This window comes from Equus przewalskii, chromosome 3 (assembly GCF_037783145.1).
Source record: "Equus przewalskii isolate Varuska chromosome 3, EquPr2, whole genome shotgun sequence".
Classification (NCBI taxonomy): Eukaryota; Metazoa; Chordata; class Mammalia; order Perissodactyla; family Equidae; genus Equus; species Equus przewalskii.
In genome coordinates, this window is record NC_091833.1 from 19,427,775 (window position 1) to 19,454,078 (window position 26,304).

General features: G+C 36.6%; 1 protein-coding gene and 1 long non-coding RNA gene across 16 annotated transcripts in view; one reads left to right on the forward strand and one right to left on the reverse strand.

Moving 5' to 3' along the window:
* Positions 1-1,437: 1,437 nt before the first annotated feature.
* LOC139082466 (uncharacterized) lies at positions 1,438-7,767 on the reverse strand. The gene is made up of 3 exons (XR_011538496.1): positions 7,653-7,767; positions 5,313-5,399; positions 1,438-1,493 (listed from the first exon to the last, which is right to left on the reverse strand). It is a non-coding gene; the product is annotated as an uncharacterized lncRNA (long non-coding RNA).
* NFAT5 (nuclear factor of activated T cells 5) overlaps positions 6,551-26,304 on the forward strand; it is a 123,711-nt gene continuing 103,957 nt past the window's right edge. For 2 of the 15 annotated variants that reach the window (XM_070613784.1, XM_070613788.1), the window contains exons 1-2: positions 6,557-6,994; positions 8,729-8,782. Coding sequence is in view for 4 of the 15 variants with exons in the window: in XM_008518392.2 (XP_008516614.1) it covers positions 6,922-6,994; positions 8,729-8,782 (127 nt within the window). In the remaining 11 variants the exon portion in view is untranslated. Of the gene's footprint in view, positions 6,995-8,728; positions 8,814-26,304 lie in introns of those variants that run through there. The other 13 variants (XM_008518392.2, XM_008518394.2, XM_008518395.2 and 10 more) reach the window with 10 other exon arrangements.

The window sequence follows — 26,304 nt, forward strand, 5'->3', positions numbered from 1 at the left end:
TTAGAACTCCGAATTCCAAGTCAGTTCACTTTCTACTTCATCAAATAGCCTCTGATAGACTTAAAATAGTTTATGTGACAGCCATGAGAAATACACATCTGTCAGCTATTTCCTTGGATCACATGATTACATGCTCCTTAAGTAGCTTTTGACCACTGACATAAATACTGTAGAGAAAATAGCAAGTCTATCAGAAGAAATTAGAGCTCATTGGGCGCCATATCTAAAGATGGCCCCCAACACTGAAGACCAGGTCAGATTTGGGGCTTGGGGTTGACCTGCTCATGAGCAATGATACGGATTACATCTTCCTCTTTCCCTCTAGATGGAAACCTACTGGAGCAACTCTCTACAAGCTTTGTCTTTCGTGTTTTTCTCTTCCTCAATGTTTCTTCCTTAATTTACCTCCTCTTCATATTCCTCTCACATACTCCAAAATATATTTATTTAATAACTACAAAGGGCAGACAATCTACTTGTTCCTTATGACTGCAGTCCAGGTGGTCAGGCCTGAGTTCAGAGTTCCCCTAGCCTGTTTTGTACTTGGTTTTTAAATGCTTTAGTCCTTGATCCAGGCCTTGCAGAGTAAACCTTAGGTCCATTATTACCCACGTCTTCTAAGAATGGGAGCTTTGCAAATTGATCCTCTTTAAAGACATGATGGATGCTTTTTATTTCTACAAGGCTTTTTCCTTTTTTTTGGAAAAATTGTTGGCCTTTAGGCTTCTTGGGATTCTTCCACATTTAGTTATATGAAAGTGAGCATATCAAGGCTTAAATGTTAATGCTCAAGTATGTTTGGAGGGAAAACTGGGAGTGCATGCTCATGTAGATTTGTTTCCTATCAATTTACTCTTTACTGAGTTTCAGCAAGTTATATTTACTTGAGTTTCCTACTGGTAAGAAGTAAATCTAGGATAATTTCTTCTCTGGTTAGAGTTTTTGCTGTTCCAGGTAACAAAGTATAAAGTCTCTTGCATGTTCCATGTTTAGTGGTGTTTGCTTCTCCGTTAAATATTTTTTTTGTAGGTTAAGCTATTGGACTCCAACGATGAAGAAACTATTGGTGGATGTTTCAAACCTCTGTCTCACTATCTCTTTTTCTTGAATATTCTGACTTTTCTCTCTCCCTCACTCTTATTTAAGCAGTCTCTGAGTTCTTTTGATTCTACTTCCACAATGTCTTACATATACACCTCTATTTTTCCATTTTTCTTTGGGATCTACCCTTTAAGGCCTCATTGGCTGGGCTCTCTTTCCAGGCTCTCAGCTCTCAATTTACTCTCCATACTGCTGCCTCTGTTACTTTCTTAAAATACAGCTCTGGGCAGGTCATTTCCCTCCTCAAAAACCTTCAATGGCTTCCCAGTGGCTATGGGATAAGCAACAAAATCCTTGGCATGATGTCTGAGGCCTTTTGCCTCCGCCCTTTTCTTACCTTTCCAGTTTCTTCTTCCATCCTGCCAATCTCTATACCTTATGTCAAATTCCTCCTAAAACATCAACAAATAACTTATTAAAGAGTTTGTTTCATTCTGCCTGGGTGCTAAAGTTATGTGCTCACAATCAATTATAAGTTATTTAAGGCAAGGATGTGTTTCATTTATTTTGACCTTCTCAGAGACTGTAAAAACAAGTGTTCCTAATTTTTAGAGAAAGACCCATGAACTGTAACTCACTGTCATGACTGCTTTACCAACAGTTTGAACAAAATGCTATGGGAACCTAGAGGAGAGAACAATTAATGCTGCTTGGAAGGGTTCAGGATGAATTCACAGATAAAGTCATATCTGAGCTGGACTTGGAAGGATAAGTAGGATTTTTGCAGAGAAAATGAAATAACTGAATGAATAAACAAATGAATATTCTCTCTCAGCCTCATATTTTATAATTAGATTCTAACACCTGTGGGCAGATACCTTGTCTGCCTCTTCTCATGTTTAGAGCAGCCTACATTTCCTTATTCAGCTGAAACAAATGCTTTTCAAGCGAAATAGTTATTTCTAAAGTCACTCTCGTTTATCCAATAACTTCAACTTAGCCCTTCAATTCTGGGGCTTAGTTGTGGATGACCAATTCAGCTATGTTATCATTGCATCCTTAACCTAAGTATTTAGCCATAATCCTCAGCAAAGCTATAAAAAAGACACTCAGTGTTTCTTTGTCCATCTTGACAAAGTCCAGTGAAGCCCAGGTATTTCTTGAAATATTTGTACCAACACATAATAGCCATGATGCATCACAATGTAAACATTGTATGTCAGGACTTTGCTTCTTTCAACCATTGTAGGAAACTGGGCTTGAAGTGAAGTGATATCAGCTGTGAGGGAGAATAGGCAGGGAAGAGAGTGATGTGTGTTAGATGGCATTCCTTCCTCTTCCCTTCTATCAGCTCACTAAGAAAGCAAGAGGATAATTTATTTCTAGATACCTGTACAGAACTCTAGCATAGCACCTGTCATAATGCATGTGTTTGTTGACAGGTCATCTCCCCCATCAGGCTGAGAGATGATTTCTTATATTCATCTTTGTACAATCTCTGCATTTTCCGCACCTTGCATATTTCCTGGAGCCAATTTGTGGAAAGATGGAAGAATGGATTTGCTCATATAGAGGAATTTTCATCTTTTCTGGGTTATGGATCTTTTTTTCAGAAATCTTATGGAAGTTGAAGACCTTCATCCCAAGGAAAAAGATGCATGTAGATACAAGCTTGCAAAAAATTGTGTGCAATTAAGGGAGATCACAGATGCCTTGAAACAAACCCATGGACCTCAGGTTAAAACTCTCTGAATTAAGAGAGAGGGTAGTAGGAAATTGGAAAACCACTTCTAATTCATAGTCTTGGCCAAATTAATATCAGCTGAGGTGGGGCTACGAGACTCAATAAATATTATGATTAGATGTAGAAAGAGCATTTTAGCAAATGTGAGGTGATGGTATCAAGGCCAGTGTGAATAAGGATTTGTGAGCAGTTTGTGTCAAGTCTAACCTGCTTACTGCTGGGATGACCTAGAGACATCGTTCTTCCTTTCTTGGTTTAATGGGCTCAGGGGTTTCTATTTTCCCATTAAAATTTCTTCTCCTTAATTTACCCTTTGAATTTCTCTGGCATTTACCTCCTTTCTCACTACTCACTAAGTCCCAATGATTCAAACTGATTGTACAGTATCTCAGGACTTGTGATTATTCTAGACCTTGAGAGACTGAACTGGTCTCTATAAGACTTAAGAAGAAAACTCTGACTCAGACTTTATGACCACGTCATAAAGTACAGAAGTACTTCATCAAAGTGAATTAGATGCCTGGTTATCAGATTTAGGCACTTTGAAAAATGTAAGGCGTAAGAATGTTCTAAACTCGATGACAAACTTTTGAAACTAATTTTGCCTTCAGAAATATTTGCTAGAACATGTTCTAAGGGCAAAAATTGACTCATAAACATAATCAAATAAGACTTTGGTTACAATTTCAGCACAAATGCCATCACTGCTGTTTCCCATCACTATCAATTCTCCATTAATAAGGAGTGCTCCCAAGGTGGGGCAAAGATAATTTGCTGTCTAAACCTTTTTTTGTCCGTGATTTGAATCGCTCTGGAAATTTTCCTTTCAGATTTTGTGTTTGTTTAGCAGGTTCTTTATAATACACGTGTGATTAAAATTATTTTAACAGCCTTAATTGTATTGCAATGACAAAGATCCTGTAGATCTTGTGACAACACATTCCTCTGTTCTGTATGAGTTTATTTAATGCCTTTTCAGTGGGTGATATTTGAACCTCTTTCATTTAGAGTAGATCGAGCAACACAATACACTAAGTGCCAAAACAGGTCGAGGAGGGGTTAAAGAACACACTACCAACAGAAAAACTGCACTCTATTGCGTAATCTACACAATCTTCGAGTTGAATCTGGGTTCTTGTGAAATTTTAATCAAGTAACTTGGGAACATGATATGATGATTGGGAAGTAATGTAAAGGAATTCTACAGACTACTAAATCTGCTTTAGGTTTTGTTCTATAATCCTATTGTAATTTTCAACGAAAGGAAATTTCCAAATCTTACATGCTTGAAGTTTCACTTTTTACTATGCACAGAGAAAGTTTTATGAAAGTAGATGTTTGGGTGATGGGGTGGTTTTTAAAGTACAACACGAGACTATTTCAAATACCAAATAAAAGGGGAAGCAACTGAGACTTTAATGACCACAGAGGGAAATATCATTGGAACTAGGGGTAGCATGAAATTTCCTAAAGAAACAGCAATGCGATAATTATTTTTGGTAACCCTGAATATCATGCAGGTCATATCGTATTTTGTGATCAGAGCAGAGCAAACACTGTTTAATAATGAATTTGTGATTTTAGTCATTGAAATTTTAAGGACAAAATGAAAATCTAAGTCTCTATGGTATTGCAAAGCACAGTCATGAAAACCATCCATCTAAGTAGTTTTTCAAAAAAATGTATGTCTGTAAAAGGACATGGGAGGAACCACTGAATTTTCAAATATCCATTTAAATATAAGTACTGCTTGACGCAGGGCCTGAAGGAGTGAGGCCTGAGCCCAAAGACTCCCAGTCTAGGGGAATTCACAGTCCACGTCAAGTAACACTTCTGGAGACCCGTCTTCACTTTGCTCTTACCTAATCAGGGAAAATCTGATTTTTAAAAAAGTCACAAAAGGGCAGAGAAGTGTTGAGGGAAAGGGGAAGGAAGAGGCCTTGCCAATTCTCGACTTGTTAATTAGGGTCAGACCAGTACTGGGGATTTCCTATACCCTAAGTTTGTTGAATGATTACATAGGTCTGGGGAAAAGGGATATGCTTAGAGTGATTCACCCAACTTTTTTAGTGTTGGGGTTCTGCCTGGTATGTTGCAATTTCCTCTTCTCACATTATGTATTGACTAATGGAGAGGGGAGGTCTCCAGCAGGTGTCTACTCCAATTCAAAACCTTGGCCAAGGCCTTGGCCTGTTGGGTAAAGTGGGGTTTGAATCTTCCTCTCTCAAATGAGTGGGGCTCTCACCAGTTAGGAAGAGACTTCCCTTGGGACTTGTTACAACAGCATATAGTGGCCATGGAGATTTGAGTGTAGTTTCCTGTTCTGCTTTGCCATCTTGGGGTAGCTCTGAAAAGCTTTCTTACCTCTGACAGGAAGAAAATGTTCACAGGATTGATTAATTACTACACAGAATGCAGTGGATAATTGAGCAACCTAAACCAGATGTTCAGATGGAAAGATGGGTAGACTCTGATGACACAAGTTTAAATTCTAGGTCTGCAGGTAAAGCTTTGCAAAGGGACCCACCTCAGAGACACCTGCACTGGAGCCTCCTTTGCTGAGAGCTTCTTCCCCATCCCTGGCATGCCAAGTCTGGATGAATTATCCGGATTCCTGGGGAAAAGGCTCCATAAATTGTATATACATATAATATATATATATATGTATATTATATATAGAGTACATCAGATTAACTTTTCTGATTTGTCACTATCTTTGTAGACAAAATAACAAAAACGAAACCAACTCAAATAGCTTAAAAACGTTGACCAGTGGCTGCTGGTTTCAATATTCCACACGAGATTAAAATTATTTCCCAAGATGCATACCCTGTGCTCCAAATGATATTTTAATAACTTGATTAAAAATTTCTCAGAAGTCTATTAGAGTCAGGAAACGGTCTGCGGTGTAGGTGAGGATTTTCAGTTTTTGCAACGGAAACTTTTGGCCCCATAAACATAATAGCAAAAACTCAATTAAATGTGTTCTTCCTCCACCCTGGTCTAGTCCAAGGGCAAAAAACGAAAAACTGCTTGGAAGAGTGGTGTGTAGGTTTGCTTTTCCTCGTTTTTCCTCTAGAATAACCAGGGGGAGTCATACGATCCAATTTTTAAATAATCTTTTATCTCCCACTCTGAATAAACCCAGCCACTCCAGCACAGTCAGAAAGATTTTTCCCCCCAGCTTTTAAAGGATGGGGGAGGGAGGAGAGCGAGAAGGGAGAGGGTAAAGGAAGGGGGAGAAGGTACTTTAATTAAAAACAACCAATAACTCGAGGTTTTAGGATATGGGCTGTCATTAAGAAACAAATGAGTTTGACAACTCTTTGTCCAACTCAATTTTGACATTGCTATGAAATCCCTAGAGGGGTGGTGACTGTCCAAGCGACGAAACTCCATTCCCATGCGAGACCCCAAGCCAGCCCTCCCCGGCCGAGCCCGGCTCTGGGGTCCTTCCCCTCTTCGCGCAGACACCTCGGCTCCGCCAGGTCTGTCTCCTCCTGCGCTGCGCTCGGCGCTGGGCCGGCCGCCTCGGGCCCAACGCCACCAGGTCGGCGCAAATACCTTTTCCCTCCCCGGGGCCCCAGGCGCGGACACCTCCCAGCCTCCCTCCCTCCCAGCCCGCGGGGCCCTTTCCCGGCTGGGGAACAGCAGCCCCGGCCGAGGCGGCAGGAAGCGAAGCCCTTGTTGATGCTGTTCCGTGGCGCGCCTCCCCGCCCTCCGCCGGCCGCCCCGGCTCTTCCCAGCTCTGAGGCGCCCCCCTCCGCGCCTGCGCAGTGCCCCGCGGGGGGCGGGGCTCAGAGTCCTGTCAGCGGCGGCGGCGGTGGCGGCGACCGTCAGTTCTCGCTGAGGAGAAGCACGAAACGGACCCGTTGGCTCTCCCCCCTCCCTTTCCCCGCCCTGAACCCCCCTCCTAGCTCGCCGGGAGTTAGTCCCCGTGGAGTTTCCCCTCCACCTCGCCGCCGTTTCCTCGGTCCTCCGTTCGGTGGAAGTCACTGCCCTCGAGGAGGAGGCAGCGGCAGCAGCCCTCGCCTCGCCGCCCCCGGTTCGGTGCCCGCGGTCCCGGAGAGGAGGTGCCGCCGCCACCGCCGCTCCCCCCCTCCCGCTGCCCTCGGGCCGGGCTGGGTCGAGCTGCGATGCCCTCGGACTTCATCTCATTGCTCAGCGCGGACCTAGACCTGGAGTCGCCCAAGTCCCTGTACTCGCGAGGTGAGTCAGGTTGGGGGCTGGGGCGTGGGGGCGGGGAGGCCGGGCCCGGGGAGCCCGCGGGGTTCGGGTCGGGGGGGCGGGAGGCGGCCTCTCCCGGGCCGGGATGGCCTGGCTCGGGGGGTGGGGAGCGGCCGACCGCGTCGGGTGATGGTGGAAGGGGCCGGGGAGGAGTGGCGGCCCCTCCCCCGCGCAGCCGCCGGCCTCGCGGGGCCCAGACGCCGTCGGCCCCCGGGTCCCTGCAGCACCGGTGGCTCCGAGCGTCCCTCGGCCTGTCCGGCCCCGCCGCACTCCCCGAGCCGCCGGCCCGGCCTCCCCCGCTCGGGGATCCCCCGGCCTGGGCCCCGCGCTGGGGCCGCAGCCATTGGTGCGCCGCGGCTCCTCTTTCCAGGACCATCCTCCCTAGCAAAGTTGCCCCCAAACTGGCGGCGTGGCCGGGGGCCGGTTCTGGGTGCAGGGTCACCATTTTCCTCCCCCTCCAGGTTGTTTGCGCGCCGCCGTTTCTACCCTCGCTCCCTCCGGCCTAGTCCACTCCCTCCCCTGGTTGGGACGGCCCCCCTCGACCAGGCGTTCCTCCTCTCCTCGTCATCTTTCTGCTGGAAGGGGCCCGAATTTTCTTTTTTTCCTCTCTCTCCACCTCTGTGGCATGCTAATTACTTACTTCTCTCTCTGGCAAAGATCGGGGTGCTCTCTCTGGATTAGTTTTATTCTTCTCCTGTCCCAGGGGTACCAGCTCAGGTTCAGACGCCGTCCTTTGAGAATTTTCTCTTTCGTTGCCGTTCCAGGGCTCGTGGCAGGGAGGGGACATCGGATAGAGATTCTCATTTTAAAACTCTTTTGGCCAAGGCCTGGAGGGGATTCCCGGGATCTAAAATATTGACACTCCAGCCGATTTCTATTGGGGTTAAATTCCTGTACTGGACACCACAAGAATGTGTTAGAACAGGTTCCCTGTGCAAGGGACGTCAAGTCGAAGCGTTCCCACTGCACTCTTCACGGCTGTTTAAAATACTGGGAGGGGGCAAAAGACATAACTGGGTTATTAGCTATTCATTTTACATGTTAAAAAAAAAAGATGTGCCCGTGTGAACCTCCTTCTTGAGAAATTCAGCGTTTCTTCAGTTTTTTACTGGATGTATCCATCCGCTGATTCCACCCCCTCCAGAAAGGGGGACTTCAGCTTCACATTAGCATGTTTAAATTAAGTGAATCCGAGTGAGGTAGTTTACTGTGGAAGGTACTGGACTTTATAGACTGACGATTGAGTTTGTACACAGAGTCCTGCTTAAAGACTGTAGCCATTTGTCTGTTGCTCTAATGACTTTAGTTGGCAGTCACCACCCTGTAGGATGTTTTTCGGGCAACGTTACCTGAAGTAGTTTGGAAATACTGTAGTTTTGAGTGTCAGAACGAAGAGACGATATCAAGAGATGATTCTTAGAGGAGGGCTAATGTGGTACAATTGGGTGCTAAAAATAGTCAAGACATTAACACCATTTGTGCAGTAATCATGAGATAATTTTCCATGAAACAAATGCTTTATGAAAATCTAAGTTTAGCATAGATACCAATGTGGAGGCAATTCAGCCTTCTTTTGCAGAGAATATATTCACAAATATGGACTTTAGCTCTTAAAAATACGTGACAGTTATATAAGAGATGTATGCTATCCTAGGCTTTTTTTTTTTAATAAATCATTCAGCATAAAAAGTACTTAATGCTTTTTGTGTTTTTCAGATTCTCTGAAGTTACACCCATCACAGAATTTTCATAGAGCTGGACTATTGGAAGGTCAGCAAAGTGCGATTTTAAAGCATATTGTGTGAGTATGCAAAGGCTTTCTCTGAAATGGAGTTTAAATGAGAAAGTGGGAAACTTTGCAAACTCATACAATGTAGTTTTCTTCTAAAGAGCCTGATCCTTCTTTTAGAGCAGCTGAATGTTTTAGTGGATTTTGCTGCTGTGTTTGATGTGCTTGTTAGCTATTGTATCTGCTCTGAGAACCCTTGAAAAAAACCACAAAATCATTAAAAATCATGTGTTGGGTGTTTTACTTTAGAATTCCAGATCTTAATTCTAGCTTTTTACAAACAAACGGAATATGAAAAGGCTCAGACATTAAGATCATGAATATAACTAAAAGAGTGACACCAACACATATTTAGTTTGAAAATTAAGAATTTAGAACTTTTATATGCTGAGGATTTCAAAATGGTATATTAATTATTTATTACAAAAGCATTGATATCATTACTATTGCATTATTTTTTTAAGGTTAAGGAAAGCCAAGTAATAGAGATGATGACTGAGCTATGCTTAGAAAAAAGAGTTTTAGAAAGTTCTGGAAATGTTAATAGAATGTGTAGAGTAATTTAAACAGCTGACTTTTTAAAGCTTTATTTTGTGTTGTTTTTGGCGTCGTAAGATGAAAAAGAGTCTATTTGTGTTGTTTGTGTAGTTTTTGAAGTAATTTCACATGTCATCTTTGAATCTTGGAATTGGACGGCAAGACTATTAATTTCCCTGGTATAGAGATGAGTAATCTGAGGCTGAAATTAAGAGACTTAGAAAAAAAGTCACACAGTAGCAGAAACAGTGCTTTTTGTATTTTAGTTGATGCTCTCTACCCAAAACCAAGTTGCTGCTGTAAAAAGTACATGTAACAAGTAACTTAAACATTTTGTGATCTACTTAAAAAAAATCCCTAAATATTTAAGTTTGACTTGATTCTAAGTGTTTGCCTCCCATTATAGTAGTCTGGTATATTGGGGAGAAAAGTGGGTTTTGTTATTGAGCTTAAGTTTGAATACCAGTTTAGCTACTTATTAGCTCTGTGACTTTGGACAGGTGATTTTACCTCTCTAAACTTTAATATTCTTTCTATAAAAATGTATATAATCTTTTAAAGTTAGTGAGCTAATGTGTATGAAAAGGCCCTAGTGTAGTGTCTAGCTTAATAAATGTTAGTTTTTTCCTTTAGTATCACCTAAATTGTTTTAACAGTATAATTTAGAGCATATTAAAGGTTCTCAAGTTAATAATTGACTATATTTATGTTTATAAGAAGCCCATAGATATATATTAGTATGAAAATCAACTACAATTTGAGGTGAGGAATTTTTACAAGTGTTTCTTAGTGAAGCAGATTTCTGTTGTTTATTCATTTTGTTCAATTTACGACCATGTTGTAGAATTGTCTTTGTCTGTACAAACCTATCTATTTTTCTGGACAACAAACCAGAGAGTGTCATAATCCTAGAGATTATCAGAGAGGAGAAAGATATGAAAAAAAAGACTTAATTTTTTAAGTAAATATTTTCAACAAGTTGGTGGAAATGCAGACAACCATTTAATATGTATGTTTACATGTTTGTGCCTGACTACTTTTACTAATTTTTCCTTTTGGTTGAGAGAATACTGAATTATTTAAAGAAAGAACACCCTTTTACAGATTATGTATGAGATGTAAAATGTCTTAAGTATCACGTATGTCATATCCTTTTATATCTTTAATACAGGGTATCATAAGAAAGTTCTTTGCTTCTATAATGAAAATATTTAATCTATGCATCCTATTTCTATTTTTAACCTTTTATTATGGACATTTTAAAGAATATATAAAAGTAGAGAGAATAAAATAATGAACTGCTATATGCCCGTCACCAAACTTTAACAATTATCAATATATGTCTAATCTTGTTTCTTTATCCTCTGCTCTCCGCCAGGCTGTATTATTTTAAAACAAGTATCAGAAATCATATCATTTCATACATAAATAGTTCTGTATTATAGTGACATTTCTTATATTAATTTTTTAAGTACTCTATTTCATTCCAGGAAATACATATTCTAATTTATTTCAGCAAAGTCTCTCATGTCTCTCCCGCCCTCTTTATAGGACATAGTACAGCAGGAGGCTGCTACTTCTAGTGTATAGTGTACTTTGTAATCTATGTTAAAATTGTAGGCCATGCGGTCAGACTTAGGTTCAAATCCTTGTTCTGACATTTGTGTGTGGCCTCAGCTCAGTCATTTAATCTTTTTGTGCTTCACTTTTCTCACCTTTGAATGAGGGCAATAATAATATCTTCATCATAGGTTATTGTGAAGAATATTTGAGGCAAATTCATGTAAAGCATTTAACCTAGCACATAGTAAATAAATTTAAATAGCTCAATAAATGTTAGCTAAATTAAAAAATTTTAAACAACCAGCTAAATAGTGCTTACTGTGTGCCAGGAACTTTACAGATATGAACTCACTGAATTCTCATAACAACCCTTTGAGAGGATTATCATTATCCTCTTTCACAGGTGAGGAAGCTAAGGCATAGGGAGGATCAGTAACTTACCCAACGTCACACAGTTGGTAGGTTGTAGAGCCAAGATTCCGACTCAGGTAGTCTCACTTTAGAGTCTGTGTTCATAACTACTATGCTCTACTGACTCCCTGTATTATATGAAATATTGTCTAGTAATATTTGTGTATGTATGCTCTACATCAGTAGTCTAGATTTCCATCTAATAATTAAAAACTAAGCCAGGGTGAGAGGAATTTAATTATCATCATACAATTTATTAAATTTTTCATAGAACGTACTTTTTGCAAATTTAAGTTCTTTGTTTATGACAGCAAGGTTGGAAAACCTGCAGTTGGGTGTTATTAAGCTTTAAAAAGAGATTCAAAAATCTGTTTACCATTCGGTTAAGTTTGCATGTATCCTACATATCAATGCTGGTCCTTGCTGCTACTACTACTATTTTTTTGTCTTAAGGAATAAGCAATTAGTCTTTTTTTTTAAGTTGAGGTGTAGTTCATATGTAACCTTATAATAGTTTCAGGTGTACAATGTAATGATTTGACATTTGTATATATTGGGAAATGATCATGACAGGAAGTCTGATTAACATCCATCACCGTACATGGTTCTGATATTACCTTTTTAATTAACATGGTAATTGCCTGATGATGGGAAAACAATCTAGCTATTTAATGTAATGATACATAGGCATTAAAATAATGTTTCTGATGACCCCATGGTTAATATGAAACCCTTAATAAAATAAATAAATGAAAGAGGTACTGTTGTAATTATATTAAAAATAACTTGCATAGAAAAAATTCTGGACAAAAGTATATATTGTAAGTTTTTACTTTTTGATTCTATTTTTGCATTTTCCCTACTTCTTTAAAGAAGATTGTTTTGTATATATTAAAACAAATAAAATGGTTTACAGTTACGGGGTTCAGATTTGAAGGCTAAGATTCTTCTTTGGAGTACCTAGAGAAAAAGTTCAGTTACACAGAGGAAAAGGTAACCCTTTCTTAAACTTTCTGTATTGAAAAATATCGATTTTAGCCTATATTGTTTGCCATATAAAAAACTGAGATAAAAGTGAAACTAAATGAAAGTAAACAAATAAGATTAAGAGGTAATTCTAAAAATATAGGCGTGTAAGATAAGATCATAGAAAATCAAATAAAACAGGAAAAATAATATAAGCAAATTGGAAAAAATAGAATAATAAAAACAATGGATTAAAATTTTAAAATGCTTTTAAAAACATTAGTTAAGAGATTACATGATGGATCAAATTAAAGAATTAGTTAAACTGGCTGAACTCCAATATGATGTGATCTTGGTATGAATTAAACATTTAAGATTAGAAGATTTTTAAAAGAAAATATGAAATCTTACAATGAGTTAGGGGAAAATATACTACCTTTTTTTTTTTTCCTATGGTCAGTCTATTTGGTATGGTATAATGCGTAATTATACTTTATGGTTTACAAATGAAAATCCTAAAAACAGTAGGATTTTACTGGCTTGATGGAATAATTCTGATTTGCCGTTAGGCCTGATTGATTTCTCTTTGTAGGGTCTGTGTTTGTAAGATAGTTAGGCCGTTAACTCTTACATGATGAAATATATGAAGATATCTTACTGGAAAGTATTTTTGGAAAATATTTAACATTAAAAATAATCGTTCAATCCTTTTCTTGTTTAGTGTATGTTAATCTCTGTTGATCCCTACCCAGTAAACTAAAAATATCATTATGGAAATGTAGTTCAAACATATGATAAGTCATACATAGTTCATCCCAACTTTTTGCTTCTAGGATCAGTCTCTCTCTGATTTCCTACCATATCTTTTTGCGTTTCTTTATAACCTCTGCTTTCATTATTTTTATTCAATACTAGAATTCTATTGTTATTACAATAAGAGGTAGAAATTCATATTTAATCCGATGTTTCTTGACCTGATCTTAATTCACTCTTGACTCTACTGTAATTATTCCAGGAGTCCCCTAAACTTTAAAGTGGTAGTATAGAAAAACATTTCTTATTTTGATCAACATTATATATAAAAAATTACTACTTTTATTAGAAAAAGTTGTCTCATCAGATTATATTTTCTATTAAGAATAACAAATAATTAGAAAAAAATAAAAGAGTAAATTAATCTGAAGCATCAGTTGGGCCTGATTATGTAGTGGCAGAGGATAGTCTTGTTAACTTTAGAGAGGTAAAAAACATTCTTCAATAGAAATGTAGCTTATTAACTTATGTTAATTGTCTTTTCTTTTTGTTGCTAAGATTTTATTTCAAGTTACATAAAAGAAATTCATGTGTCTCTTGTTTACTGTTGTCTTAATAAAAATCAATGTTAAAAAAACTAACAAGGTATAACATACTAATTTTTTAAACATGTACTTGAATGAATAGGTAGAAATTTTCTTTATGGATTAAAGATGTTGTGATAAAGGATCTATATTTTTGCTGATTTGAACTAAAGATGTTACATGAAATTTTTCAGTTTTATTTATTCTTAATAGCTATTGAAAAAATTTTTTCTCTTGCTTTTATTTTTAATATTTTCTTGATAAATAGTTGATGATTATTACTGCTGCCTAGCCATGAATGTTTATCACTTCTTTCCTGTTCAGATATGCTATGATTAGTCTTTTAGTAAGTTTGGTACTTGGTTTTGACAGTGAGACAAGAGCAGAAAAGTTTCTAATAGTGAGCTAAGTTGTTGATTACTCTTATCTTTATAAATGTAGTTTTAGTTTAAAAAAAATCTACTTAAAGCAATCTTTGTAGGACATATTAAAAGAAACAATGTTAATACTTAAGGAATAATAAATTCTTAGTAATAATGTTAGTTATTACTAGTTAATAGTAATAGTACTTAGTTAATAAGTACTAAGTACTAAGTAATAGTACTTAGTAATAATGAAAACATTTTTTGAGCAATTTATGTGTACCAGCATTTTACAGATGTTTTTCACATTTAATCCTCAGAAAAATCCTGTGAGATAACTATCGGTATCCCTATTTTATAAGTGAGCAAACTGAGGTATAGAGAGGTTCACTAATTTTCTCAAGGTCACATAGGTAGTGGAGGAGCTGGAATTTGAAACTTGACAATTTTACCCCAGAGTTTTGAGCTTATAGTGACTCTCTTACGTTACAAACATTTGATAATTGGCATTTATAGTTTTGGCCCTGATAAGATTATACCACTGTTTAGATGGTATAAAAAGAGTACTTTGTATAGAATTTTTAAAGCTAAATTTAGCTTCCATAAAATAAGGAGAGAAATTCTCTAAACCACACATAAAAATCAGTAAAGAATATGATGATGACCCTTTGGGGGAACATTTTAACACTCAAAATTAGCAAATCATTGCCTGGCTCTGGTGGTGTCTTTGAGATTTAACTGAAGCACATGGTTGGTCTAACCACCTATGTCTTGACTGATGATGGTACTCAGAGTGGAAAGTAGGGAAAGGGTAAGCAAGCCATCACCTGAAAATTACTTTAGAAATGCAGGGTACCATGGGCTCTTGATTTCTTGGACGGTAGTTTTATGGAAGTCTAGAAATCATTGCACCTTATTTCTTTTGGTATGTTTCAGAGCCTAGTTAAATTTGAGAAGAGATGAGCAACAGAAAAAACAGTACTAATAGAGCCTCAGGAGTTAGTTCTGTTTCTTGCTATAGTTGGTCTTTGTTAACTTCCTGAAAGTTTTGTGTTAGGCATTGGAAAATAAGGATTTTAATTCTAGTTTGGTCTTGAGACCTCATGGAAAATCATGTACACATTCCTTTTCTTCAGCAGAGACATTATTATCAGTCTTGCTTACTTTAGAGTTATGAGGAAGAATAACTGAAATAATGTTAGAGGACTTTGAAAACTATTAAATGCTATATGAATGGTGATATTTTGCATAGGACCCTATTAATTTACTTTGGTTCTTCTTTCTACTGTCCCTCTCTCCCACTGTTTTTTAATCTTCTTCTTCTACCTGTGTCTTCATTTTCTCATGGTACTCTCTACATTTTACTTGTTGATTCTGCTGTTACTTCTTGTATTCCTTCTCTCTTTCCCTCCTTTTTTAAAAAACAAACCATCTTTATAGAGGTACAGAGGTACACTCCTTTTTAAGTGTTCCATGAGTTTTTAACAAGCGTCTACATTTGTGTAATTGCCTCAGACAAGATAGAGAATGTTTCAGTCACCCCGTCTAGCTACCTGTTCGTCTTTTATAGTCAGTTCTGCCCATTCCAGTCCTTCAGGAAACTACTGGTGTTTTTCCTTACTGTAGATTAGTTTTGCCTCTTTTTAGAATTTCACTTAAATGGATTTATACAGCATGTACTGTTTTCTCTTTAACTTTTGTTGTTCAACCACTGTAACCTTCTAAAAGGGAAAACTATTTTGTTTTTAAAGGACATAAAGGTAATAAGACATTTTTTATTCTTGTATATATTCCTGTGTTCTATAATGTAGCCAATTGTAGATTTTTAGGGATGCTTTTTGATGTTTATGTGCAAGTATAGGTAACTTAGTCGTGATTTTGTTATTTATTCATTCACTCAAAATGAATTTACACAGATCCTGACTATATATTGCTTGTAATTTAGTAGAAGAGATTGTATGTGAATAAACAGTGATAACATAGAGTTTTCAAGGGTTTCATAATTCAGTCTAGATTAGAGAATGAAGTTAATAATGTGGGTGACTTTTATTTGTTAATAGGAAAGTACTTTTATGCAGAGTATACCAGAGCTTATAGTTAGACCATATACTTGATAATTGTAAATTGAAGTTTAGAACTTTAAAATTTCTTTTTAAAATAGTTTAAAGGGTCATAGAGTTAAAGAGTATGTAGGGGGTATGAACTTATTTACTCTGATGGTTTCTGTAGGCTAAGCACAAAGGTAAAAACAAAATATGAGCTTACTGCCCCATGTAAGTGACTGTTGTCTTGTGTTTAACTGTATGTTGTGAACACTAATTCTGAATAAAATTCAAGTTTGCCTAGTAATCATACATACTGCACTGCTAGTTTGGATGTTAGACATTAAGATACTTTTGTTAGCAATGTGCTGAAACACTTAAATGTTTTTTGATGGGGGCCTGATTACACAATCTTAAGTATTTGTTTGAATTAAAGCATCCATTATAATCGTTTGGGTAGGTCAGTAAAATACCTTGTGTATAAGTGTGTCTTATAGCAATGAAGCACCCAGACATAGGCTTAAGCTAACAAGTAGCTGTCCTTCACAATGGAGTTGTAATTAGAAGCCTTAGAGAATTTGTTAGTTTCTCTTTTTTCCAGTTTTTAAGCAGCAACTTGCCTATTGGGTTTTCATTCTGAAATGAAGATTTTACTTGGAAAAGTACTACTGTAAAATGGAATTAATGATCATAAATTAATGTTCTCAAGTGTAAATATTCAATTTATAAATACTTAGATAATAGGTTATAAGGACTTTAGAAACACTACAAATTAAAAGTTTACTTGAATAAGCTTTTATAAAATTGTATGAACTCCAAGGGTTTTTTCATTTTTATTGTTCAATCATATTCTCTAGAATATTAGGTTAATGTAGAGTGAATGAACAGGAAATATAAACATATAGCATGAATTTTATAATTATTTTTTAAGAACTTTTCATTTTCTTATTTATTTTCATTTTCTTTCATTATCTTTATATTTACCTGTAATACTGAGTACAAGATAAAGATTTATGTATAATATTTGAATAATAGATTCTTTTGATAAAACGACTAATTCCTTTAAAAAATTCATTATTGCTTTTTTAGGGAAAAAACTGGGTAATGAGGTAGCTGAACAGAATGCCATTAGTTAACTAAATTACTACTCTATTACAGTAAACACAAATAACATCTTTACAGTGTAAAATATAGTAAATGAAACAATGGAATAACTTTCTTGATAATGTTTTTCAACCAAACTTCACAAGAATGGATAGAATCAACACTATAAATTTTGCGCAGAAAAAAATTTAGTGCATACTAAATTGAAAATAGATGAACAGAAGAGTTGAAGAGTATGAAGAAGTGCTTTTCTTAGAAATTAAAAATGGTAAAGATAATCAGCAAATCAAAATTCCATGTGTTTATCAGTCTTGTGAATAAAGACTCAGTTTCAAAAACATGCATTATTTAATAGCTGTGTGATTTTAGGCAAGTTACTTAATCTTTGTGTGACTCAGTTTATTCTTCTATAAAGTGGGGATAGACTCAGATTTGTTATGAGGATTTGATGAGTTACTATTTCTAAAGCATTTAAATAGTGCTTGGCATGTAGTAAGCAGTGTATAAGTATTTATAAATAAATAAAATAATAATTCATATCTAGAGATAAATTACTTGGCAAACATACTTATCCAAGATGTAGCAAGGGACCAGGATTTTATTGGCATGAGCTTCTGAACACCCAAATCAGTTATTGCTAAATTTATATACTAAAGTTTAGGCATTCACAGCACTGTTATGCAGGAGTTATCTTCCTAAAATACAAATCTAATCCTATTGCTTGCTTAAAAATCCTTTAATCGTATCCATGGGCTTTAGAGTGAAATCCAGATTCTTAAAAACCTGGCTCTTGATTATCTTTTTTTAAATTGAGATAAAATTCATGTAACGTGAAGTTTTATCATTTTAATCATTTTAAAGTGTATAATTCAGTGGTTTTTAGTGTATCCACAATGTTGTGCAACCAGCACCACTATATAATTCCAGAACATTTTCATCATCCCCAAAAGAACACTTTACCAATATCGCAGTCACTCCCCATTCTGCCCCCCCAGCAACCGCTAATCTACTTTTTGTTTGTATGAATTTGCCTATTCTAGACATTTCATATAAAAAAAAGATCAAATAATATGTGGTCTTTTGTGACTGCTTTGTTTCACTTAGCATAATGTTGTTATGGTTCCTTCACATTGTAGCATGTATCAGTAATTCATTCCTTTTTATGGGTGAATAATACTTCATTAAATGGATATACAACATTTTGTTCATCCATTCATCAGTTGATGGGCATTTAGGTGGTGTTAGCTATTATGAACAATGCTGCTATAAACATTCATGTACAAGTTTTTGTGTGTACAGATGTTTTCATTTCTCTTGGATATATACCTAGGAGTGGAATTGCTGCATCATATGGTAACTCTATATTTAACTTTTTGAGGAACTGCCAAACTGCTTTTCACAGTGGCTGCACCATTTTACATTTTCAGCAGCAAAGTATGAGGGTTCTGATTTCTCCACATCCTTGCCAACATTTGTATTATTTGTTTTTTTGATTGTAGACATCCTAGTGGGTATGAAGTGGTCTCTTGTGGTTTTGATTTACATTTCCCTAATGACTAGTGATGTTGAGCATCTTTTCATGTGTTTGTTGGCCAGTAGGATATATTCTTTGGAGAAATGTCTATTCAAGGCTTTTGCCCATTTTTAATTTGGATTACTTGTCTTTTTATTGTTGAATTGTGGGAGTTCTTTATATATTCTATATACAAGTCCTTTATCAGATATATGATATGTAGAAATTTTCTCCCATCCTGTGGGTTGTCTTTTCACTTTCTTGCTAGTGTCTTTTGATGCACAGATGTTTTAAATTTTGTTGAAGTCCACTTTATCTGTTTTTGTTGTTGTCGCTCATACTTTGTGTCATATTTAAGAAACTGTTGACTAATCCAAGGTCATGAAAATTTACACTTATATTTTCTTCTAAAAGTTTTTTTTTTTTTGAGGGAGATTAGCTCTGAGCTAACTACTGCCAATCCTCCTCTTTTTGCTGAGGAAGACTGGCCCTGTGCTAACATCTGTTCCCATCTTCCTCCACTTTATACATGGGATGCCTACCACAGCATAGCTTGCTGAGCCGTGTCGTGTTCACACCCGGGTTCCGAACTGGTGAACCCCGGGCCACCAAAGCGAAATGTGTGAACCTAACCGCTGTGCCACCAGGCTGGCCCCTTGATTACAGTAGCTTTGAAATAAGTTTTGAAATTGGGAAGGGTGAGTCTTCCAACTTTGTTCTTCTTTTAATAAGATGTTTTTGCTGTTCAGACTCCTTAGATTTTCCATTTGAGCTTTAGGATCAGCTTCTCAATTTCTGCAAAAAAGTGAGCTGTGATTTTAATAGAGATTGCATTGAATCTGTAGGTCAGTTTGAGGAGTGTTGCCATCTTAATAATATTAAGTCTTCCTGTCTGTGAACATCAGATGTCTTTCATTTTATTTAGGTTGTCTTTAATTTCTTTGACAATGTTTTGTGGTTTTCAAAGTATAAGTTTTACACTTCTTTTTAATCGTTTTTTTAAGTATTTTTTTAATTGTTTTTAAGGGTTAATAAAATTTTGGAAATAATTTGAGGAAAGTTCTTTCTAATCTTGGGACTGCTTTAGTCTTTTTTTTTTTTTTTTGAGGAAGATTAGCCCTGAGCTAACATCTGCTGCCAATCCTCCTCTTTTTGCTGAGGAAGACTGGCCCTGAGCTAACATCCGTGCCCATCTTCCTCTACTTTATGCGTAGGACGCCTACCACAGCATGACTTGCCAAGTGTGTAGGTCTGCACTCAGCATCTGAACTGGTAAACCCTGGGCCACCGAAGCGGAATGTGCGAACTTAACCACTGCACCACCAGGCTTGCCCCCCAACAGGAGGGTTTTTTTCCTCTATTTGGGAGGATTATGTTTTGGGAGGTAGGTCTTAGTAAAGAAGGTTTTTCAAAAGTCTTTGCCCCACAGAACAGAATAACCAGTTAATATGAAGTGATTGTAGTACTGGAAATAGACCTTTTTACACATCAGCCGTACATAACCTAGCTTTCTGAACTCTTTTGCTTACCGTACTTTCCCTGAAACTTTAGTTGAGTAAAGTGTTGGGTGAGTAAAGTGAGGATCATTCCTGTCAACCCCCCAACTCTACCAACAGCTATTAAATGAATCTTGTAATTTTTAACTGTCATATTCCAGGAGCAAACTTCACTTTAAAAATATAAGTCACTGCAAAGTAGGACTTACCAATATTCTTCATAGATAGATTTTAAAGAAAATGTATGTCTTTTCACATGCAGAAACTGCATAGAAACTTTTTTAGCCTTTAATTTCTACAGGGTCCTAGAAGCAATGTAGCATCTAAAACACTTATTTGGGACTATCATACTTGTATTATTGGATTCATTGGTATAATACCACTACTTTTAGAATGACTGTGTTAAGAATACTTCTTAAACATTATTTTTTCCAGCTAGGAATTAGTCTTTGAATTATGAGATTTTTTTGTTTGTTTTTGATCATTTTACTCCTATGATTGACGTTCTATTTTTCTTCTAATTAAAAAAAATTTTTATTAAGATATAATTGACATATAACATTTTATTAGTTTTAGGTGTGTAGCATACTGATTTGATATGTGTATGTACTGGGAATGATTACCACAATAAGTTTAGTTAACGTCCATCACCGTACATAGTTCAATTTCTTCTCTTGCAATGAGAACTTTTAACATTTCCTCTCTTAGTAACTTGCAAATATACAATATTGTATTGTTAACTATAGTCACCATGCTGTACATTACATCCCAGAACTTATTTATCTTATAACAGGAAGTTTGTACCTTTGACAACCTTCACACATTTTGCCCCACTCCCTACCCCCTCCCTGCCTCTGGCAACCACTAATTTGTATCTATGAGTTCTTTTTTTTTTAGATTCAACATGTAAGTGAGATCAATACAGTTTTGTCTTTCTTCATCTGACTTACTTCATTTAGGATAATGCCCTCAAGGTCCATTCATATTATCACAAATGACAGAATTTCTTTCTTTTTTATGACTGAAAATATTCCATTGTGTATATAAATACATATATATATATATTTTTTTTCTTTATCCATTCATCTGTTGATGGACATTTAGGTTGTTCCATATCTTGACCGTTGTAAGTAATGCTGCAGTGAATATGGTACAGATATCTTTTCAAGATAGTGATTTTGTTTCTTCGGATAAGTACCCAGAAGTGGAATTACTGGATCATGTGGTAGTTCTATTTTTAATTTTTTGGGGAACTGCCATATTGTTTTCCCTAGTGACTGCACCTGGTTGACATTCTTGGGGACAGGAATTTATTCTATTTAAATAAAAAGGTGTCAGTTAAAAGAGAAATATTTAGGTGATTGGCTGTAAACAAACATAATATGAATAGAGTCTGACTACTTTATTTTATTGATTAGGACAACTATTTCACTATATTTACTTTTTTTTTTTAAGATTTTATTTTTCCTTTTTTCTCCCCAAAGCCCCCTGGTACATAGTTGCATATTTTTAGTTGTGAGTCCTTCTAGTTGTGGCATGTGGGATGCTGCCTCAGCATGTCTTGATGAGCAGTGCCATGTCCGCGCCCAGGATCCGAACTGGCGAAACCCTAGGCCTCCTAAGTGGAGCATGCGAACTCAACCACTCGGCCATGGGGCCGGCCCCCTCTATATTTACTTTAATAGCAGCAAAATACTGCTTGTGCTGTTAAACATATTTGTTTAATGTATTTGTTTGAACATATTGGCTTTTTAGTATCTTTTTCGTAAATATTGCTAAACATAAATGTTTTAATATGAAAGCACTGATGCAGTAAAAATACAAAATATCAATAAGCACGTGAAACGATTTGCAGCATCATAAGTCATGAGGGAAATGCAAATCAAAACCACAGTGAGACACCACTTCACATGCACTAGCATGGCTATATTCAAAAAGACAGATAATAGCAGGTGTTGGCAAGGATGTAGAGAAATCACCTTATGTACTGCTGATGGGAATGTAAAACTGTGTAGCCACTTTGGAAAATAATCTGCTAGTTCCTCAAAAAGTTTAACATAGAGTTTACCACATCACCCAGCAATCTCTCTTCTAGATATATACCCAAAAGAAATGAAAACATCTGTACACACAAAAATTTGTACATGAATGTTTATGGCAGCATTGTTCATAATAGTCAAAATATGGAAACAACCGAAACGTCCATCAACTGATGCGTGGATGGATAAACAAAATGTGGTACATCCATTTAATGGAGTATTATTCAGCCATAAAAAGGAATGAGTTACTGGTACTTGCTACAACATAGATGAACCTTGAAAACATGCTAAGTGAAAGAACCCCATCACAAAAGACCACATATTGTATGATTCCATTTATATGAGATGTACAGAATAGGTGAATATATAGAGGCAGAAAGTAGGTTAATGAGTCCCAGGGGTGGCATGGGAGTTGGCGTAGGGAGAGTATAGTTAAAGAGTTTGGAGTTTCTTTTGGGGGTGATAAAATTATTCTAAGATTTATTGTGGTGATGGTTGCACAACTCTCTCTATATACTAAAAAGCCAAGTATCCATCAACAGATCAATAGATAATAAAACGTACTATGTACATACAATGGGATATTAGTCACCCTTATAAAGGAATGAAATTCTGATACATCTTACAACATGGATGAACCTTGAAACATATGCTAAGTGAAATAAGCCAGATACAAAAGAACAAATATTGTATGATTCCATGAGGTATCTAGAATAAAGGCAGAAATTAGAATGGTAGTCACCAGGGACTGTGGGGAGAGGGGAGAGGAGAGTTATTGTTTAATGAGTACAGAGTTATGTTTGAGGTGATGAAAAAGTTCTGGAAATGAATGGTGATGATGGTTGCACAACATTGTGAATGAGCTTAATGCAGTTGAATTGTACACTTAAAAAAATGGATACGATGGTAAATTTTATGTTGTGTATATTTTACTACAAAAAAAATATGCTAAAAACCCCCCAAAAAGTAATTTAAAGAGTCTGAGATATACTAACTTTTTTTGTAAAGTTAACGAGACAATGTTAATTGTGTGGTGGCACGTGGCAAGGAGATTATTTTGATTTTCCTATTTAACAGAGTATATTTTAGTTGTCTAAATTATTTATGGTTTTCTTCCTTCTGTTTTCATAAAGTGTGAATTTCTCTTGCTTTCTATATGGGTCCCAAACTCTTTTGCTTTTAATGTAAATGGGATGACCTAGGCACCACTGAGTGTGCTACATCTTGGATAATCAGAAACAAAGTTCTGGGCCAGCCCAGTGTTGTAGTGTTTAAGTTTGCATGCTCTGCTTCAGCGGCCCAGGGTTCAAAGGTTTGGATCCTGAGCACGGACCTACACACTGCTCATCAAGCCATGCTGTGGCAGCAACCCACATACAAAAAATAGAGGAAGATTGGCACAGATGTTAGCTCTGGGCCAATCATCCTCACCAAAAAGAAAAAAAAATTTTTGATGAGCCAGACTAGACTACCGATGACTGTGAAAAAGTCATGAAGTAGACACATTAACTTTGTTTAGATTGGAAAGTTTTTTGACTAGTATTGGCATGCATGGTTGATTCATTTTGTTGATTTCTGTAAAGCAAATGTTTATATTCAATAGTAGGAAGAGGATTATAGTTTTCTGATAAATGTCACAGAATTGTGGCAGTGAACCAGGAAGAAGAAAAGCTGCATTAGTGAAGTGAGACACACTTCTGTAGCTGTGGAGCCTATAAACCCTACTAAGTCTCCAAAAGGTATTCTCTTTGTATTCTTTTTATTATTATTATTTTTTTTGAGGAAGGTTAGCCCTGAGCTAACATCTGCTGCCAATCCTCCTCTTTTTACTGAGGAAGACTGGCCCTGAGCTAACATCCGTGCCCATCTTCCTCTACTTTCTATGTGGGATGCCTGCCACAGCATGGCTTGCCAAGCAGTGCCATGTCCACACCTGGGATCCGAACCGGTGAACCCCAGGCCGCCAAAGCAGAACATGCGAACTTAACTGCTGTGCCACCGGGCTTGCCCACTGTATTTCTGTTATTAATTAGACACTAGTAGAGGTTAATGAGGACCTTGGAAAACTGCTAGATTAGTTGTATTCATCAGGGGTCTTGGGTAAGAGGCATTGTTGTGTAGTTTAGTATTTGTTTTATGTGAACATTAAAGTGTTATTTATTTTTGTTTAATTTGATTTATTACAGTTCTGAACTACTAAAATACTTTCTATTTAAAAGGATCTTTTCTTAGATTATTGCCACAGCTCGTTTTAAATTTATTTGAGAATAAATGAGAGAATATGAACATGATTCAATTTTGTAAAGTTAAATTAATCGTAACCAGTACTTGTATGTTTACTGGTAGATGCATATTAATCTGTACACAAGTAGATTTTATGAATACATACTATTTTAGGTATAAATTAATCACTTTGGTAATTTACAATAATTTTTGTAAAACGACTTGTGCTTTTACTGAGTAATAATTTCCTGATGGATACCTTGACTGGCCTGTAAGCTTAATATTTCTCTTAGTTATAGAAACTAACTTACTCCTAAGAATACTTATGATTAGATTTGTAATCAGGGTTCCTATACTCCTTTGGTGGAATTATAGTGGACTGCTTGAGGTAGCAAAGCTTCAGAAGGGGCATGGTGGCTAATTCTAAAAATAGAAAGGTAACCTAGAGCTGAAAGATAGATACTGAGTAATTGTGCTCTCACCATACCTATTATTTGTGTGTAAGCCAAAAAGTGCATTTTTCCTTAAATTTAGATATGTTTTGTTCTCTTATACACCTATATTAGGAAATATTTCTTCAACTTGCTAGGCATTTTCAGAAATGTCAGCTGTCAACCAGCATAGAAGCAAATTATGGAATCTCCCAAATCAAATAGATTTAGAAGTGAAATGTAGCAGTCCTTTATTGTATGAGCAAAATGAAATAGAAAAAGCGAACTATGAGAAGTAAGCTGTTTTGGAAAAATCATTTTAGGTTGGACCCTTTAATATTGCCCGGAAGAGAGAACTATCCATTTGGAAATGCCAAATTAGGGGGAAACTGGTGGAGGAAATGTTCTAGGCCTTCTTCCATTAAGAACTATTTGAATATTCACCATTATGTGTCCAGTTCTGGAACAAAGACCAGAGCATTACCTGGAGGATCCTTCTCGGTATGTTGGATCTCTTCTTTTTCTACTTCCTTTTTAGTAGAGCATTGTCCATCTACTTGTCCATTAATTGCATATTGCAGAGATAATGGATTGTAGTAAACATAGCTCTTCATAAAAGGACTGGATGGTGTGTCCTGTGCAAAAAGTTCCATTTTAGCAATCCAAATGTGGATGTCTTCTACTGGGATGGATAAGCATGTCCACATTTGGACTGCTGAAGTCCTTAAATGTAGATAAAACTTCAACTCAGAAATTCAAAGGTTAGAATTTGGTTAAAAAAAATATTTTTAACAGGAATAGACAGTAAAAAGCAATATCCCTAATTTTGGTATTTAACTAAGATTGGCTAGAAACTTCAGATTGCAGAGTCTCTACCTCAGTATGATTCAGATCACTCCTTTGAGTCCTCAGGGTAAGGCTTTTGAATTCCAAACTTGGGAATTAAAAGAGAAATCTCATTTTATTTATTTGTTTCTTTATATATTTAGATCAGTAGCAGAAAGTTATTTTCCTTGATACTTTGCTATTTTGTTTTCCAGTATTCTTTCTCTGTAAATTTTGTCTTCCATCATAGGTAATTCTTTGATACCCCAGGTGTCTAAAGAACTCCTTACTTTGGCATTTGTAGGTCTTAGTACAGATTTTAATAAGTGCTAAGTACCAAGTGACTAAATATGAGTATTCTGAATGAACTAATAAATGGACAAATCTTGTTTTAGGCAGTTAGGCTATGGTATACAACAGACTGGTTTCCTAATAATTTTATGTTTGAGTATGTATTTTAAAATGGCTTCCTTTGGGCCAAGGGTAAAAAGACATTGAGTCTTTCATTGCCTCACAGATGAGTTTTTTTCTAGCAACTTAGGTAATTACTCTCTATAGCCTGGCTCAATTTCTCCATTAAAATAAGGATCACAGAGAAGTTATGTTGTAGGACTTCTTCACTTTACAGGAAATCCAATTCCGAAGTCTAATGCC